At 31.2% G+C, this 21,057-nt stretch overlaps 1 protein-coding gene across 1 annotated transcript; it reads left to right on the top strand.

Moving 5' to 3' along the window:
- The first annotated feature begins 4,317 nt into the window (after positions 1-4,317).
- LOC109793581 (eugenol synthase 1) lies at positions 4,318-12,070 on the top strand. The gene is made up of 5 exons (XM_083065837.1): positions 4,318-4,548; positions 4,647-4,778; positions 7,046-7,274; positions 8,523-8,726; positions 11,670-12,070. The coding sequence occupies exons 1-5, from the start codon at positions 4,363-4,365 to the stop codon at positions 11,867-11,869; spliced, it is 951 nt and encodes a 316-aa protein (XP_082921963.1). The 5' UTR covers positions 4,318-4,362; the 3' UTR covers positions 11,870-12,070.
- Positions 12,071-21,057: the final 8,987 nt, after the last annotated feature.

The following is a 21,057-nucleotide window of genomic DNA, read 5'->3' as shown; positions in this document are numbered from 1 at the left end:
TTTTTTTAAGAATTCTTTTTCCACAAGAAAGTTTGTTGCCATTTTTTTTGCAAGAAAGTTTTCTATAGATTTTTTTTTATAGCAAAAATCATAAGAAATTTTTTTTGCAAATTTTGAAATTGGCAAGAAACAATTATCCACGAAGGTATTAGCTGCGAAAATAAATGTGTAGAAAAATTCGCAAAAAACTTATTTCCTACAAATTTTAATGAAAAATTTCTATGAAAATCCTTAGGTAATAGAAAAATTTTTAGTAGTGTGCATTTTTTGTATTTACGTAATATAATAATATGATTATATATATATATATATATATATATATATATATATATATATATATATATATATATATATGTGTGTGTGATCAATTAATGAATGGATAAATCTGCATATCTGCTACTTGACTTATTCACAGCAAGAATGATCCACATCAAACGAAATCTAAGTATAACAAATAGAAAAAAACTGAAACTGCGTTACGTAAAAATAAAATATCAACTAACTGTAATGATGACAATTTTGCCTATATATAATTATCATCAGACCCGCAAATGGAAGCACAAAACAGATATACTAGAAAAGGTGATCAAAGGTGAACGTGAGAAATGTGAGTGAAGTAGAAAAACATTATGCTTCTCTATTTAGTTATTTTTAAAGTTCCTAAATTGTGTTCGTAATATTGCTTTAAATATTAAGGAATGGGGAGTGTAACAGCCCAATTTTCAATTACGGCCCAATTCGTTGCCCAGAACGGGCCGTTTCAAAAGTGAAACGGGCCGTTCTGGAATAAGTTAAAGGCCCAAAATTTGAGAAGCAGAACGGGCCGTTCTGGAGGGAGAACGGGCCGTTCCGGTTTGGAGAACGGGCCGTTCCAGAGGGAGAACGGGCCGTTCTGGTTTGGAGAACGGGCCGTTCTGCTGGGTTTGAGAACGGGCTGTTCTGGTTTGGGAACGGGCCGTTCCAGTTGAAAAATTTGCGTAGGTTTGAAGGGCCCAGAACGGGCCATTCCGATTTTGGAACGGGCCGTAGTGGTAGGTGGGCGAAAAATCCTATAAATAGGCCTCAAATCCTCTCATTTCTACACACCTCTCATTCTCACTCTCTCTTCTCTTCTGTTCTCTCTTTCATTCCTCTTCTTCTCTCTGAAGACCAAGGGGAACTCAGAGGATGAGATTCTGCTCCAGTCTTAGTTCCGATCCTTATTTAAGGAAAAAGAGGAGGTTCTGCCCGAGTTCCTATGTATCCAGGTACGGGGGAAAAGAGATTATTTATATGTGGAGTTACATGAGAAAATTGGGTAGAAGAAGAACCCTTAGGATTATAAGCAATTTTATAATTATTTCTGTTTGAAAAATTATTGGCATTATTTGATTCTGTATGAATATAGGAGTACGAATATATGATTTATTTGTAAAAATAATGCTCTGGGAGAGAGAACAAAATTATAGAAAAGTGCCTGTAGGCTAGGTTTTGGAAAAGTTGAATTATTTCTATTTGAGAAATTAATTATACCATTAGATTCGGTATGTGTTGAGGATTATAAATATGCTAATAATTTGTAAGAATGATGATCTGGGAGAGAGAACGAAATTGTAGAAAAGTGCCTGTGAGATATGTTTTAATTAAGGGTTTTACTGTTTATGCTGAATTATATTAAATTGATAATTCCATTGTTTATAATATTAATTTAAGAATGTTATTATTGTATTGATTGATAAGAATGAATGATTTTGATGTGAATTACTTGAGGGGTGTGTAAACCCTTATTTTGTTGGGCTTATCTGTTGTGTATGTGAGGTGGAATTGTGTACGTGATGTGAATTTGAATTATGAGATGAGATGTTGTATGAATGTGATTATGGTGCCTCACATCAGTGACTAGGGATGGCACGGCCCCTGGGTAAGTGGTGCTACAGGGAGCGTGACCCTAGCATGGTGTGGGATGAGTAAGACAGTTAACACACACCACTTATGTCGATTATGGCAGCCCTGACATAGGGTTAATTGCAAGAGACTATATGGATTGTAATTTGATTGTGGTTCCTCACACTAAAGGATCAAGGATGATACGAACCCTAGTAGTTGATGTTTCAGGGACGAGCGTACTCCCGGATGATCAGGGATGATACGAACCCTGGGTAGGTGATGCTTCAGGGACGAGCGTACTCCTTAATGACTAGGGATGGCACGGACCCTGGGTAAGTGATGCTACAGGGAGGGCGTGACCCTGGTCCGGTGTGGGAGGCAATTAACCTGTATCACTTGTGTCAGATGTGGCGAGGTCTTGGCATAGTGTAAATTGTAAGATTGATGTGAATTATGGATTTGAAAATGATATTGTTAATTGTAAGATTGACATGAATTATGAATATGGAAATGATGTTGTAAATTGTATAATTGGTGTGGATTATGATGGATTGAGATATGTATGTGAAATGAGATGTGTTAAATGTGAATTGAGATGTGAAGATGATGAATGATTGATATATATATATATATATATATATATATATATATATATATATTTTATTAAATAATGAATTATGATGAGATTATATTGTGATGTGTTTGTATGTACTTTGCATATAGATATTTTCTTTTCTCAACGTATAAACTGTGGATATTTTAGGTGAAGAAGATCTGGCTACGAGTGGCATCTAGAATGCCAACAGTTAAATTATGTGAATGCTCTGATAATGTGACATCGGGGCAAAGGATTTATAGGACAGAATATTTATATGGATTTGGTATTGTAATAAATGTGTTTAAAATTGTAAACTCTTAAATTTTACCTTTCAAGTTTTATTTTTCAGTCATTTTCTTATATTGAAGAAAGAACAGTTTCGAAGTTTTATGTGAATCCTTTTACGAACCCTTTGAAAGTTTATTCTTCTTAATTAAATTATATTATATATGTGTTGGGGTAGTAAGGGTGTCACACGGAGAAGATATTTTTATCTCTTTTAAAATTTTTATATTATTTTAATTGTCTATTTTATATTATTTTTATTTATATTTATTTGATAAGGTGTCCCTAATCTCATCTTACTTGTTTGATATATGTTAATTTTAATAAATTAATGAAATGTTTATAATTCATTTTATTTAATTATCTGTTGTTAATCTTAAATATCATTTATACAATTTAAATATATTTTTTAACTTTATTATTTAGTTGCTATTATTTAATTGATTATATATATAGTACACACACACACACACACACACACACACACACACATATATATATATATATATATATATATATATATATATATATATTTAAATAATAGTAAAAGTAAATTTTAATTTTTAATAAATTATTAATTGATTTGAATTAATTTTTGAGGTTTAACCTTGAAAATTTAAATGAGTAAATATTTAAGGTTAAATATCCTTATATTATTTGGTACCATGATTAAGCTCATTTATCCTGACTAGTCACTATAAAAATAATTTAAATCCCTTCATAGAGTAATAAATTTAAATATGTGATTAATATCGATATGCAAATATTTATATATATATATATATATATATATATATTCTTAATAATTAATTTTATTATTTGATAAATATTCTCACTCCTTTCTTTTGTGTTTCTTGTTTTGTTGATCTTAATTATATCCATGTATCTTTTAAAATCTTAAAGAGATGGATCTACTGATTATATCTGGGTCTTTCCCTGCGGTTAGTTCGACTATATTTCCTAGTACCAATTGGACTGTAGATGCTATTGAAAATTCAATAACATTCTAAGGCATCTGGTTATCTTCCTTCATATTTTCATCAAATTAACAAGTTCCGATATATATTGATGGTCCTATGGTGGTCACATACTACCTACCCCTTATTAATCATGTCAATCCTATAGTAAATCTATATCAACTTGGGATGAGAATTTGTTAGCATAAAAAAAATTCTATTAAAATAAGACTTTTTCTTCATCTAGATGTCATATTAAGATGTACCAAAAATTACTTTTTGTATAAATATATCTAACTGTTTTTTTTTATTATTTTTACATAGTATTATTTCAAAATTTAAATTATAAATGATAAGAATTTTATAATGAAACTTGTATAACAATTTCAAATTCTGTAATGGAGATATAAATATTGTTTGATGAATAATATGGTTTATATTAAGTTGATTTTATAAAAAAAATCATTAATTTACAAAAGTGAATATTATAATTAAGATAATTAATTTGATTGATTTATAAAATAAATATTAAATAATTAAATTGAGAATTGTGAAAAAGGCGTTTCAACCACCATTCTTAAAAGGGCATGTCATCGATGGTATAAGTATTTAAAGCATTAGACATGGATGTGTAAGAGAAGCATAGAATACTGAAATATGGAGAAGAAGAATAGGATTCTTGTATTTGGGGGAACTGGTTACATAGGCAAGAACATTGTGAAGGCAAGTGTCTCTTTGGGTCATCCAACTTTGGTGTACACTCGTCCTCTTAATTCACAAACTTGTCCATCTAAGACACAACTTTGCAATGACTTCAACTCCATGGGAGTCACTCTTGTCCAGGTTATACTTACTTGCTATCTCTCCCTCTCTTGAATAGATGATTAATTAAGTTTAACACTTCATTTTACTAATGAGTCTCATAATTATTGCAAGCACAGGGAGAACTTCAGCATGACCAGATTTTGAAAGTCATTAAACAGGTAGACATTGTTATATGTGCATTGGCATACCCTCAAGTGATGGAGCAACTCAAAATTATAGATGCTATCAAAGTTGCTGGAAACATAAAGGTAAATTAATTTCTATTATTAAAAATAATTAAAAATATCATATTACTAGTAAGAAATCCCCACCTCCACCTGCCCCCAAACTATTTATTTATTAATTTATATGGATTAAAAATAAATAAAAAGTTTGACTTATCTTTAATCTAAACTCTAAATTTTTTTTTTCACTTATAAATATTAAATTTTTATAAAAATATATAAAAATTAATACATTGAATTGAATTTTCAACATCAAAATTTAATAATTCAATCCATATTTATTAGATTTGCATATTTTCAATGCAATATAAAGTGATGTCAAAATCAATATAACTTTTCCGATTTAGTTTGATCAACTTTTTAGATTTGCATATTTTCGATGCAATACCAATTGATGTCTAAATCAATATAAATTCTCCGATTTAGATTGATCAACTTTTTAGATTGATTTACATTTGTGGTCATCTATTATTTTTAAAATTACAGCAACAACCACGATAATAATAAAAATAATTATCAGAATAACAAGTTTAGATTGATTTACATTTAGTTAAACAAGCCTATAATTCACATTAGAATAACACAGAAATGTCAATAGAATAGCACTAAAAATAATTATTAAATAATTTACACATATGAATTGTATTTTTAACCATGCATGCATGCCGCTGTAAATTAGTATTATTTAAATATATTATAAAATGTTATATTATTAAGTAGTCATCAATCAAATTCATTTTATATCATTCTTTTTGTTAATTATTTATTTACCCATTAATTTATTAATTATGAACCATTATTTTTACATCAATTGAACATGACGTCGTCTTTTTAATCTTAAAATATTAAGACACATTTTTGTAGTCCTAAATTTTCTTTTAAAATAAAATATCTCATTTCATAACTATTACTTAGGTCTTCATAATAACAACTATAATTTTATAACAGAGCTTAAATTTATTTTATTCTTCACTATCTTTTCCTTTTTATTATTTCTCTCTCTATATATATAATATTTTTATAACATTATATAATTTATCAAATCAATATGTTTTTTATTCTCTCTCTTTCACTTAAATTTTGAAACACAAATTTTTTTTTCATGTCTAGAAATCATAATTCTTAAAAATCAATAATTTTTACTACATTAAATAAATAAGCAAATAAAGGTAACATAATATTTTTATTATATTAAAATTTTATTTTCATCTCGAAAAAATTAGTTCCTCTCCTCTTCCATGGAAATCTTTTCGTGAAAAACCTATAAAAAATTATTATTGAAAAACAAAATTTTTTAGGAATATTATTTTTTAAATAACAAATCAAATGTGAGAACGTCAGATTCTTGAGAAAATAAAAACTTTCGTATAACAAACACTCTCTAGATGTCTAACAACATTAGGATGTAAAAAGAATATTTTTTCATATGTTACCCGTACATGACATATTCCTTATTAAATGAGTAATAAATAAATTAAAATTTTAAATATATTTTAATTATAAATAAATAAATTATTTTAACCTTATTTTTAATTAATAAATTAAAATAAGAAAAAAAATTAATCATCTAATTTTAAAAAAACTGAAATACATAAAAATTTAAATATATTTTTAAGCCTTATGAAATGAGCAAGTTTTAATTTTAGTCATTGTAAAAAGATTTCTTTGTTTTGCATTCCTTTAAAATTTAGAGCTATTTTTTTTTAATCCTTGTTATTATGTAATTATTTTTACTCATTTACTTATATATTAAAGGTTAAGTCATCATTGTTATTTATAACTATTAAGTAATAATATGTTAGGTGTCACACATCTAAATTTGTTTATAAGTCTTTAAGGTGAATTTGATTTATTTACTTTAAAATTATCATTAAGGACCAAAAATATAATTCTAAATTTTAAATAAGATGAAAATTAAATAAAAATATTTTACAAGGGTTAATATTAAAATTTACTCATTTTAAAATGATAAAAAAATATTTTATAAGGAACAAAAATAACTTTTACACCTTTTAAAAGGATGAAAAATAAAACAAAAAAAAAATAACAAGAATCAAAATCAAAACTCACTCTTTTTATATGCACTAAAAACATATTCCATACATAAATTAGCTTTAACCATTTATTTTCCAATAGATATTTGTTGAAAAATACTCCAATTAATTCAACATTTATGATGAACGTATAGCGTGTGGATGTAATTATAAGGACAAGAATTGTATAACCCTAGCCCAAAATTGTATTATGATCTACTTGGATATTTATATAAATGTTATGCATTGGATTTCCAGAGATTCATTCCATCAGGATTTGGCGCAGAAGAAGAAAGAATAAACCCTCTTCCTCCATTCCAAGCTATCCTCGATAAGAAAATAAACATTAGAAGGGAAATTGAAGCAGCTGGGATCCCTTACACTTCTGTCTCTGCAAATTGCTGTGCTGCATACTTTGTCAATTATTTACTTCGCCCATATGAAAAAAGGAACCAAATTGTTGTCTATGGCAACGGTGAAGCCAAAGGTATGGAATCCCACAAGTTAGCTACATTATTAAAAAAAATACATATATTATTCAGGAAATAATTACAACTTCGGATGAGAAAATTAAACACAAATAAGACAATACCATAAAAGAGTAGACAAAAGATCATACAAAATTTTACCACAAGAATGTTTATTATTTCAAAATGTATTATATGTATATTCTTGAAAATCTCCTCTTCAAGTTTTATAGGTGAAACTTGAAAACCTTAAACGAAACTTGAAAATCTTTCTTCATAAGTTTTCTAGTGAAACTTTTTTATATGATCTCATTTAAGAAGTCACTCCCTTTACAAGTCGGGTGAAGAACCTCTATTTATTAATCTAATGTCATAATCTTAAAAGAGGAAATAAATATCTAAAATAAATACAATATTTTTAATTCTAAATAATATTTTAAAGACAAATAGTATATGTTTATATCATAACAATATCTTAGAGATTTGAATTGTTTTTCCAACAACATAAAATTCATAAACCTCAAATTTACTACATCAAATTTATTCATCTCAAGAGTCTTTATTTATTATCCTAACATTCTAATTAAAAAGTCAAACAAATCTCTAAAATAAATACAATATTTTTAATTTTAAATAATATCCTAAAGACAAATAATATATTTCTATATCAAAATAATATCTTAGAGATTTGAAATTGAAATTTTGAATTATTTTCCCAACAACATACAATTCAAACCTCAAATTTATTACATATTGATCATTAAAATATCACATTGATCTAAGGTTGTGTTCATGTTAGTACTTGTTAGCATAGTTTTATTTCAAGAAAGCACCATTATGTTAAGAAATGGAAGGTGATGTTGATAATAAGGATTTAATGGTGTATGAAAAATTTTACATCATCAACCAATTATATAATCACTATTAATATAATTCTTAAGATATTTATTATAAAAATCAACAAACTTATATAAATAAAAAAAATTTATAACTAATGATAATATAAAATTATTTTATGTTATGAATACATCACACGTTAAACTTCAACAATAAACTATCTTGTTTTTTTTATTTTTAAATAATGTAAGACCTTTAAGTATGGTGAAATAAGTGTCTAACAATTAAAAAATGTCAAATTGTAAAGTTAATTACTTATTAAGGATGCATATTATAATGAGCAATTAATTGATAATATGTTTTATATATATATATATATATTCAATCTATCATTATATTGTGATTGAAATCATTTTATTTGTGTTGATTAGCTGTACTAAATTATGAAGAAGACGTTGGTATGTATACTGTTAAAGCGGCAAATGATCCAAGAACATGCAATCGTGTGGTTATTTATAGGCCTCCCAAGAATATTATATCGCAAAATGAGTTGATATCACTGTGGGAGCAAAAATGTGGTTACACTTTCGGGAAGGCTTTTGTTTCAGAAGAAGAAATTGTCAAGCGCTCACAGAGTAAGACATTTTATTAATCTAGGATTCATAAATATTTATTTTAGTATTATTGAAATTTATAACAAATAAACATTTATAATACATAACTTATATTATAATTAAGATTCATAATAAATAAAATTTTAAAATAATTTTTTATTTTATAATATCATAATCTTAATAGGATCAGAGGGTCGCTTTAAGAGGCTCAAACATATCTTAAAATTAACATGGTTAAAATCTTTAAAGATTGGTCCCAGATATTTATCTTGTTTTTATTTTACTTTTCTTAAAATAATAAGATTTTGAAATATGAATAAATATTATCTATTAATCGATAATTATTTAAAATTATAAGAAGCTAACTTATTTATTGATGGATTCTCAACTTGTACTCGCGAAACACATCAACTTATTTTCATACAATATGATATTTTAATTTTAAAAACAATTTTTACGTACTCTCTTTTAATTTTTATATATATAAACTAAGACATGTATGTTTGTCACATGTCTAACAACTTTACAACTTAATCAACTATAAACATCATATAATTTTACAACTTCATTCACTATCAACATACAATATGAAAACAACATACAATTTGACAACATAAACATCATTATACATTATATCAACTTAAGCATAACAAGTTATCATCATACAACATTCATCATATAACTCAATCATCATTCTTCAACTATTAATCAACTTAAAACATAATGTTTATCATGCAACTCACACTCAAAGATATTGAGACAAGGGCTTCCTTTCTTGCCTACAGCCAATGTCAATACACCTACACCCAATGTGAATGAGGTATAGAGAGCCTCTGAGTCTTTCACACCTGGCATGGTAAAACTCCATGCCCAATCTCAATTAGGTATAGAATCTTTGTCTAACTCACACTTAACACCACAACACTATCGTTCGATGCCAATTCAAACAAAGATGCTTCTCTCTTCTCACGCTCAATGTCATTCAAACCCAGGCTTAACATGACCAAGTCAAAGACAATTCTCCCTCCTCACATCTAATGCCACCAATCTTGTGCCTAGTGTAACAAGATTGAGAACCCTTGGCTTGAACTATGTCCAACGCCATGAAGGCTTGCCCAGTAGCATGAGAATTTATACACTCAGTGGAACCTTATTTCGACTCAATCCACCTAAAATCTTGTCAATAACCAAAATGCAAAAAATGTCTCAACATATATACAACACATAGAACTCATTTCCATCATCAAAAACAACATGCATCAATTGGAATTCAAGATCATCAAATTCTAACTAAGACACCTCCAAGGAACCAAAAACTCAATCAACTCATCATCTCCTCTTCATTCAATCAAGACAGCCAATATGAATTCTAACAACAAACAACCAACACAATTCGCCAATGATCAAACACAAAGCTTCCCTTACCTCAAAAAGCTCATAAATCAAAATAAGTGGAAGAAACTTGAAGTCTCCATGGTTGTCATACGACTTCTACCAACTCAGATTGTTAGTTACAAAAGCTTTGAATCATCAACTCCATCACCTTGATTCAGATATTGGGAAGGTGAAGAAGTGTTTTCAATGGAAAAAGGAAAAAAAAAAGAGTAAGATTTGGGTTCCAAAGAGTCTCTCTTTAGCTTTTCTCTAGATTTTCTCAAAACATAAACTTATGTAGTTGACATTTTAAGAAAATCTTATATACTCTTTCTTATTTTGAACCAATTTAACATCTAACTTAGGCTACCTCAACAACTTAACTCTTAGGGTCCCTAAACTTTTAGAGCTCTAAAACGACATCAATAACAACATAACAACATTAAATCATACATCACATATTTAATTAAATTTAAAACACACATTGTTACAATATATTCATTTTAAGGTAGATAAATAACATTATTTGAAAATTTTATTAATATTTCTAGAGGTGTGATAGTTGACACAATACTACAAACAATTATAGAACTAATTTAGATGACCACATAACCTTATAATGAATATATAAGTAATTAAAGATGATCACACAATAGTAGGAACTAAAATCACCATTTAAAATATTTTTAGGGATAAAAAACTATAAGAAAAATTATAGGGACCAAATTCAAAGCTGCCTCATTTTAATGGAAATAAAAATATATTTAAGACAAATTATTAATCATATTTCTTTTTTATATCTGAATATAAATTTGTGACAATAAATTCTTTTTTTTATTATTAGTTTTTTTATGTTTTGTATTTATAAAAGAGTAAAAATATGCTTTTGTCTCTATAGAAATTTTTAAGTTTGAACTTAGTCCTTAAAAATAATTGTGCTATTTTTCTCATTCTAATTTTAAGATGTACGACTTTTGGTCCTCAAAATTATTTATAAGCACCTTATTATAATAAATGATATTAAGTTCAAGTAATACTGAATTTGATCTCTAATTCAACATTAAAATCATAATTTTGAGCCTATTATTAAAACTCAGGAGCAAGAGCAAAAACATGTTAATGCTTGGAGGACTAGTATAGCTATGAATTTGTGGATATGCTATTTAGAATGACATGATATTATGGGGAATTATTATTATTTATCTAGATATTGTTGTTTTTTTTTAGTTTTCTCTTTGACTTTTTTTTAAAATTTGAATGTATATATGAAAAAAAAAATCTTGAACTCTTATCGTATTTGCAAAGTTCACAAAGTCCTGCAGAATCCATTAAAATCCTAAATTAAAAGTATTGCAGAATCCATTAAAATCCTGATTGAAAGTCTTGCGGAATCTTAAAGAATCTTAAAATTCATGAAAATTCACAGGACTTTTTTAGTTGAAAAAAGTCATTTAAAATCTTAATCCAATACACCCCTTTAGTAAAAGTTACACTGATATTATTATACGAGAAGCGCTATAATTTTCTTCATAATTTATATGTTAAATTAGCCATGACTAATGGTTAACTTTTTTCAATATGTTGTTGCAGCCTTACCGCCTCCAGACAATATTCCAGTATCCATTCTGCATAGTGTATTTGTTAGAGGAGACCTCATGGCCTTCGAAATAGGGGAAGAGGACCTTGAAGCTTCACAACTATATCCTGATTATAATTACACATCAATTCATCAACTTCTCGATATATTTCTTGTTGACCCTCCAGCGCCTGCTTCTGCTGCTTTTGGATGATATGTGTGTCTATATATATAGAATGAGGAATGATTAAATTATTCTATAAATAATTTTTGGAAAAATTGTTTCACTCAACAATTTAAAATATATATTAAATTTTAATAATCTAACTATTAAATTAAAAAACATTAATGTATAAATCATCAAACAATATTTTCATATTATTATTTGGTGCATTAATGGTTGGTTTCGTTTGCAATGCAATTACTCGCATCTTGTTTCCTTAGGCATCATTTAATTTGGGTATGGACATGGAACGGTGAATGGAACAGTATAAAATGGAGTGGAAAAGGTTAATACGGAATTAATGATATAAAATTATCATTTTATGATGAAACATTATAAAACTTTCATTCCATTATTTTAAATTTTATTATTTTAACCTCAAGCGCGTGGTTCAGCGGTAAGGGTTGATCCACGCTTAAGCAAGGTCGTGGATATTTCAGGGACGAACCAAATTTTTATTTATTTATTATTCTTAGATTTTACTGATCTCGTTAAAATAGTGAAAAGGTTAATAATAAAGGGAGATTGCTAATATACTCTCACTTATTTTGTAGTTGAAGTATGTTAGCAACCTACATCAAAATTTTAGGACAAGAAAACTACTCATTTTTTTTATTTGATTAATTTGTATAAGGGATATATATAGTAATATAATTTAATTTTAAAAGAAAATAAATCATTTTGTCACTCTCTCTTATTAACTTCATTCTCTAAGTCATTTCTCTCTCCTATTAAATTTCTTCTCCAACTCATTTCTCTCTCTTATTAAATTCCTTCTCTAACTCATTTATCTCTCTTCTATTAAATTAAAAAATTAATTAATAAAAAAAAAGAAATAAGTTGGAGAATCAAGTTAATAAGAGAGATAAAATATTTTATTTTCTTTTAAAATTAAATTAAATTACTCTAATATCCTTTATACAAATTAATCAAACTAAAATAAATAAGTGATTTTCTTGTTCTAAAATTTTGGTGTAGGTTGTTAATATACTCCAACTAAAAAATAGGTGGGAGTATATTAGCAATCCCCTATATATATATATGAGGAGGGTTCAAATGACATCGGTGTAACTTTTACTAAGTATTACACAGCTTAATAACTTTATATTAAATGTGAATTTTTAAAATCCAACCGTTAGATTGAAAGTTCATATCTCTTAGATCATATATGTCAAATTTTGTTAAAATTGAACAACAACTTGAAGGTAATCAAAGTGTACATATTTTAGTATATTTTGAAATGTATATATTACGTCAATTTTGTTTTATGTGAATGAAGTATCAAATTATCTTAGATTAATATAAAATTTGACATATATGATCTAAGAGCTCTGATACCAGAAGTCCCGAAGTGGATCTAGGAGGAAAAGGGGAAAAAGGGAGAAAGAGGGAATATGCAGAACATGCAACAATGAACCAGATTTACTCGGCGGTAGTCCGCACAATACTGGATATCAAGGGCACACCTGACGAATCAGGCTTACAAATCCCAGGTTTTCACAATAAATTTTATGAAGATGAAATGCAAAATAAGTTTAATACAAAATTGTTGTATTGATTGAAGAGAAATTACAAAGGCAAGAGAGAAGAGAGAAGGAGGAGTTTCTCACTCTAGGCTCTCTTACACGGAGATATCTCTCGATTACAAGTTCTGCCTTCTAATGTGGGCAGGATACAAATTTATAGGAAAACTAAAGTTACTATTACAACAGTAAAATGAAGTCTTCCGCTACAGTGAACAGTTCCTTTCCGCAAAAGGAGCAGTGATTGTTGACTTTTGATTGACTTCTTCAGATTGGGTGGATGACCATGGTCATAGTCTGGGAGTAATATCGATAAGTGACGATGATGATATGTGGAGTAGGGAACTCCCAAGTTGTAACATGGACATGTCCTCCTCTTAACAAAATTATCATAATAATTCTGGATAATCTTGAAGATTGAAGTAACCTAGTCTTCTTCAGATGCTTCATTAAGATTGATACCAAAGCAGTCATCTTCATTCTGGAAATATGATCCGGATGAGGAAGATGGTGAAAAGACTTCTTTTTTAGTTTTTCCTTTTGACGAACTGGTTTCTGAGTCTGTCTGTAGGAGATCAAGAATTTGATGAAGATTTGTGGTTAAAGCTTCATCACTGGTTGCGGCTGCAAGTGCGGCAGCGATTTTAGCTTTCCGGTTGAGAAACTGGCAGGTTTCTGGATCGGCAGCTTTAAGACTCTTTGGGTTCTTTTGAAACCATAGAGCCACTCCTTGAGTATTTGCCCAGGATGCGTCAAATTGATCCCACCATTTGACTGAGGCTTGTTTCCCCAGGATAGGAAGAAGCTTTGAATTCTTCTTATATTGATGTTGCCAGGCAAAAATCCAGGACAGGGAAAATTTTGAAAAGAAGTGAAGAGAAGGATGAATTGCACTATTTCCTTCTTCAAACCTTGATTTAAATTGATTGTATCCTTCTTTGATGTCCTGGGGAAGGATGCTTTGAATCGGTCCAAAATATTCCCACCATTCAAAAAACCACTGAGGGAAGAAATATCGGATTTTTTGTTTAAAATAGATAAGCCAAGAATGCTTATGATTTTTGTTCTGTAACCAGAAAACATAAGTCCAAGCATTAATGTAATCCCAGTAGTTATATCCTATCGGATCAAAAGGCTGGGAAAACTTCCTGACTTGATTTGGTTTGTTTTCAAAATCTTTGAAAGTTAGAACTTTAAGAATTTGAAATGTTGAATGGGTGATAAACTGGTTATCCTCCTTTTGAAAATGGTGTTTTACAGAAACAGATTTAGTATCCACCAAAATAAATTCATAAAATGTCCTGGTCTTATTAAGACTCAGGGGTTTAAATAGAAAACTTGGCGGAAAGATGATTTCACAAATTTTATTTGGATTTGGATCCCAGAATTCGGGCTCCATTTGGATTGTTGGATAAAATCTTCCTTCTTTCAGTTGATAGGAAGACGGTTGTTTTTGGGTAATTGGCCGAGGCTGCTCAACCAACTCTTTTGGTTGCAAGGTGATTTTGGATTTGGCTATTTCTGAAATAATTGATTTCAGGTTTTGGTCCCAGAAGAGTTCATTAGGTTCTTCTGAAAATATTTGTTTCCATGATTTGGAAGGAAGATTGGTAAGCCCACAATCTTGAAGGGCTTGAAGGGCTGGTAAAGCCATGGCATAGTCAGATGGCTTGGTCTGCTGGGTAGATGACCCAGATTTTACAATGGCCTGCTGAGTAGATGACTCAGCTTGGGTAGATGACCCTTTCTTAGAGGTCTTGGAGGAGACCTTGATTGATTGGATATCCTCTGCAGAGGATGATGATTTTTCTGGGCGGTTTGGCTTGCCCAAAATTAATCATTTTCCCCTTCCCCTGGAAGAGGATGATCGAATCCTTAATTTTGGCGTCATTTCATTCTGTCTTGCCCTGTAGGAATTCACGGGTAAGATAGTCAGGTAAAGTGTTTGAGGTGCCTTTGATAAATTCAATATCAAAATCAAAAACACTTAAAATAGCTTGCCATCTAGCAAAAATTTGTTTTGATGCTAAATTTTTTACATCTTTCTGTAAAATATCTTTGGCTGATTTACAATCAACCCGGACTAAAAATCTTTGATTTAACAAATCAGATTGGAATTTTGAAATGCATAGAACAATGGCCAACACTTCCTTTTTAATAGTAGAGTAATTCTGTTGGGCCTTGTTCCAATGTTTAGATGTAAAAGCAATGCAATTTTCAGTGTGATGCATGCGTTGTTTGAGAACACCCCCATAACCAATGTCAGAGGCATCTGTTTCAACAATCTTTGGAAGATCAGGATTGGGTAGGTATAGGCAGGGTAAAACTTTAACCTGTTGTCTGATTTGTTTTACAATATTGGTATGGACATCGGTCCATGGCGGAGGAGATTTCTTGAGTCTTTCATGAAGGGGTTTGGTGATGTTACTGAGTTGTGGGAAAAAATCAGAAACATAATTTAAACACCCTAAAAACCTCTGGAGTTGGGTTTTCTCAAGAATCTGATTTGGAAATTTATCAGCAAACTCTATGACTCGACAAATTGGTCGGATAGTTCCCTGAAAGATTTCATGACCAAGGAACTTGATTTTTGTCTAGAAGAGGCAGATTTTAGTTTTGGAAACAGCAAGGCCGTTTCGTTTGATAACATTGAAAAATATCTCAAGATGCTTGAAATGTTGATCAATGGATGTAGAAAAAATAAGAACATCATCAATATAGACAATGCAAAAATTTGAATAAGGATTGAAAATATCATTCATGATATTCTGAAACTCTGAAGGAGCATTCTTAAGACCAAAAGGCATTACGTTCCATTCGTATTGCCCAAACGGAACAGTGAAAGCTGTCTTATAGCGGTCACCGGGATTGATTTGGATTTGCCAAAATCCAGATTTCATGTCAAATTTAGAAAAGATCTTTGCTGAATGTAATCGGGCAAGAAGATCTTTCTTATTGGGAATCGGATATCTAATCCATTGAAGAGCTTGATTGAGAGGTTTATAATTGATGACCAATCTGGGAGCACCACGCTCGATTTCAGAAGCCTTGTTAACATAAAAGGCTGCACAAGACCAAGGGCTCTTGCTTTTCTTGATTAAACCTTTGGAGAGAAGATCTTTGATCTCTTGTTGACAGTGTTTGACAAGCTCATGATTCATTTGGATTGGCCGAGCTTTGGTCGGGATTTGTCTATCAGAAAAATCCTTTTCATAAGGGAGACTCACCATATGTTTTTTCCTGTCCCAAAAGGCATTAGGAAGATCAGAACATACGTTGTTTTGAAAACGATCATGGAGACTCATGATCTTTTGTTTGATGAAGGGTTTAGAAAGTTGGCTTTCAATATGTTTGAAAGAGATTTTTTCTTTAAGAAAATTGATCTAGTTGAGTTTCTGATCAATCTGATTGAGGCTTCGATGGAGAGGTCGATTGAGGAATTTGAATGTAATTGTTTTTCCTAAGTGTTGGGTAGAGATTCCTTCACTAGAAATGTTGATTGGAAAGATTGATTTAATAAATGGTGTTCCTAAAATTACATCATTCTTAAGGTTTTTTACCAAGAGAAAAAAGGGTCTCAACTTGGAGATTATCATTTTTGATAATTGCCGAAGGAAGCTTATACTGGATTTCAAGCCGTGATCCACTAGCCGTCCTAAGCTTTTCGGAGGTTTTATAAAAGTATTTGGTTGGGATAAGTCCTTCCAAAATACAATTGGAATCAGCTCCAGTATCAAACAGAGCAATTGTTTTTAAGACAAAATCTTCGATAAGAATAGTAACATCAATATAAAATTTCTGGATGCTACATTGATTAATCAAAGCATTGAAGAGAGTATCTGCGGAATCATGATCAGAATCATGGTCCTCCTCGTGATTGTTATGTTCTGGCTGAACCATGTCATCAGAAAAAGCTTCAGTTATCTGAGATATAAAGGTCTCATGTAACTGTTGCTTCTTTTTGAGATCTCGGACCTCAGTTTTTAGGGAACTGATTTCGATCTGCAGATCCTGAATAGTAACCGACTTAGCTGCAGATTTTTCTAGGCGCTTGAGGGTTTGAGTGAGATCAAACCTGTTGTTGACAAACCTATTATTAGGTTGAGAATTGTTAGGCTTGCGCAAGATCTGCTTGAGTTTTTCAAGATACTCATCCCTTTCATGTGGATCTTGAATAGATTTTAAAACATCGAGGAGAAGATTTTGCTCATCATTGTGAATGACATTGATGAGAGGAGAGTCGGAGCTTTCATCACTGGTGGAGGAAAGGTCGTCATCGGCTTGATCATCTTCGGAAGAGGACATTTGATTATGAACATCTTCATCACTTATCAGATGAGTTGATCAAGAGATTGTTTAACTGATCCTGGATAGTAGGATCAAGATTGAGTTCTCTAACTTTAGAGGAGATTCTACAGAACTTTGCTAAGTGACCTTTGCGGCCACATTTAAAACAAGTCCTGGTCTCCCTAAAATTATTTGGGAAATTGGAGCCCTGAGGGGTGGTTTTGACAGCAGGAGGCCTACCGGTTCTGGGATTAGAATGCCGAACCTTAGTCCTAGAGATCTTTGGTCTAGTTTTTTGGGTTTTACCCAGCAAGGGCTGAGAAGGTTTTCTGCGCTTGTGGGTCTTAGTAGAATCCTTAGAGCAGGGAAGACCAAATTGCTGGTAAAAATTTCCTAAATCCTTGCGGTTCTGGGCCTTTTCTTTGGCCAGTTGGTTTTGGATTTTGTCATCTTGACAGATTTTGAGGGCTACTCTTTGGACATAAGCTATGAGATTACCATAACTTAACTGGTTGTAAGGGATGTCACCATTAAACTGGGATCGGATTTTTTCTCTAACCTTATCTCCTAAAGATTTTGGAAGACCAGCTAGGAATTTTTCTTTCCAGAAAGGTTGATTACTATCATCTCGTGTATAAACTCTAGTAAGAAAGGTGTCCTTATACCACCTAAAATCTCCCAAAGTTCTACACTTAAGATTGGATAGGAGTTCACCAGATCAGTCTTTCCAGATGCTAGGATCTCCGATAAAATGTTTGATGATGGCCATGATAAGAGTATTGACAGCATCAGGGATCGACTCACCCTTGGCTGTGGTGATGAGATTACCTTCAGCATCAGTTTTGACTGCTGTAAGGATCTCATGTTTCTCTTCTCTAGAAACATAATTATCCCACCAACCTTTGAGTTGCCCAGAAAATCCGGACGTTAAAATCTCAACAATAGCTTCATCAGCACTATCGAGAGCAGTTTGATATGCTGTAGAAACCATTGTCATATGTTGAAGGGTATTAAGGATATTATACTCGGTTAAACCATCTATGTTCCACTCATAGATGTTGGTAGCACTGAATGACCGGAAACTTTGATCATTCTTTTCCTCAAGAAGGAGGTCAGGGGCTGTGGCCCGATTATAATAAAGCTTAGAAGGCTGCTTCCAGTTGACGGCCTTAGTAATAACAGGATTAACCTGAAGAGCGGACTTATTATTGGGTTCAGTGTCTTCAGAGTCAGAACCTATAGAGGAGGTTCCTAATTTGTTAATCCTAAGAGATTGTTCTCTTTGAGAGGTACTCCTAGTAACAGGTCCTATCTTGACAGATCTGACTTGTGATGAACCAGGGGTATCAGGAATAACAATAGAGTTATCCTTGACTCCTTTAGAATCTTCTAAAGTTTTAGTCCAATTAAGATGGATGGCCCTAAATTTATTTTTAGTCTGACTAGAAAGACTAAAAGGTTTAAACAAGGGTTTGGTAACTGATTCATCATCCTTAGTACCAAAGGACGAGGATTTTCTTTCAAGATTTTCTCCTAAAACCTGGAGATACTTGTTGGTGTAGTTGTTTTGTTCCATAAGGGCTCTAATATCCTGAGCTCCTACGGTTTCATCCGATTTATACTTAAAAGGTGAAGCTAAATACTTATCCTCTAAGTTTGGGATGTGATAACTACTGTTAGGCGGAAGGTCAGATTTAACCAACTTACCATCCTTTCGGTGCCACACAGTAAGTGTATTAACAGAAAGGTCTTCTGTGATGGTAATAGTCCAAGGAGGATAGATATTGTTTCTACGAAGGTAGACATTTAACCAATCGAAGAAACACACATGGGTTTGGATATTGTTAAGAAAAGTATAGAACAAATCTATGATTTCTGACCTACGGTCACCCTTAAAACTATTAAGAAACCATTTTCTCTGAGTTGTCCAGACATCAGAGTAGAATTCCTTTTGAAGGGAAGGTTTGTCTATGGTGTACTTATTCATAAGTGACCATATTGCATTTCAGATTGAGTAGGGGAATGGATTTCAGATGAGGTTAGTCCTTAAAAGATTGAGAGGCTACAGAAAAAGACCTTCTAGCACTATTGTACTCCGATCTAGTAGCTTCTGATCTTGAAGAGAAAGAATTTCTTCGGTCAAATATGATTTCTACCTTACCAGCCTCAGATTGCCTAATTTCTTGGAATTCTGGGGCTTGTCTAGGTAAAGTTGGGGTTGCTCTATCAATTTGCCAGGATGTAGGTAATTCAACCTCATCCCATTTTATGAGTTTGGGAACGGCCACGTTGGCTTTTGTCATGTCTGTAACAAACAAAGTGGTTTCCCGATTAGTAGTTTTAAGCAGAACCCTTGAATTACAAGTGTTCATGACTTTGTATTGGATTCTGTAAAGAAGGGCTGCAGGGATAGATCCTTCTTTCATGTCCAACCCATGCAGTCTGATGTTTAAAAACAGCGAATCTAGAACATTTCTGTCTAAAAGACTCACAGTTTTGTTAGGGAAACAATTGAAATAGACAGGACCATGTCCTAAGCTTGTTTCTACGGTCCCTATAAGAGAATTGTGGAAGTCATTGTGCCTAATATCTCTAAGACACATAAGGATTGAGGCATTAAGCCCTTCTCTGATGAGAGGTTTGACAGCTACTTGGACACATCATATATGGAGGTATTTATACTTCCTAGAATGCTCAGTAATTGATTGCTTTGTGAGGAGGTGGAATTCTTCACCAGTTTGGGGGTCCAAAGGGATGTTGTTTTCGGCAGTCTTGATGATATAATCAGAACTGCGGACATGTTTGTTTTCATCAGGGATGTAAAGATCATCCTGAGGGATTTTAGGGATTTCCCAGTTATCGATTGCTTGATTGATATCTTCAAAGCAGACTTCTTCTTCGAAGATATTGTTTTTAGGAGGTACTTCCTCCGTAGATTGGTGTTGCTCTGTGAGCAGATTTTTAGAAGAAGAAGACGAGGAGGAAGAAGCTTTGATAGTAAGACGACGGGAAAGGGAGCGAAGGAAATTACTCATGGTTTAACAATATCTAGTATCATTACCCTCACTTGGTTCCATAAGAAGTTATAGTAAGGTCTAAGTTAATTTTAATACAAAACCATCATATAAAGTTACTGAAGAGTTAAGGATCATAAACTAATTTTACTTAGAAAAACTTTTTTTTTTTTTTTTTATCAAAAAAATCCTTTTCATAAGGGAGACTCACCATATGTTTTTTCCTGTCCCAAAAGGCATTAGGAAGATCAGAACATACGTTGTTTTGAAAACAATCATGGAGACTCATATATATATATAGGAGGGTTATACTTTTACTAAGTATATACCGCTTAATAACTTTATATTCAATGTG

Source organism: Cajanus cajan, chromosome 10, assembly GCF_000230855.2.
Source record: "Cajanus cajan strain Asha chromosome 10, NIPB_CcT2T_4, whole genome shotgun sequence".
Lineage (NCBI taxonomy): Eukaryota > Viridiplantae > Streptophyta > Magnoliopsida > Fabales > Fabaceae > Cajanus > Cajanus cajan.
This window is presented reverse-complemented; position numbering and strand designations above follow the sequence as displayed.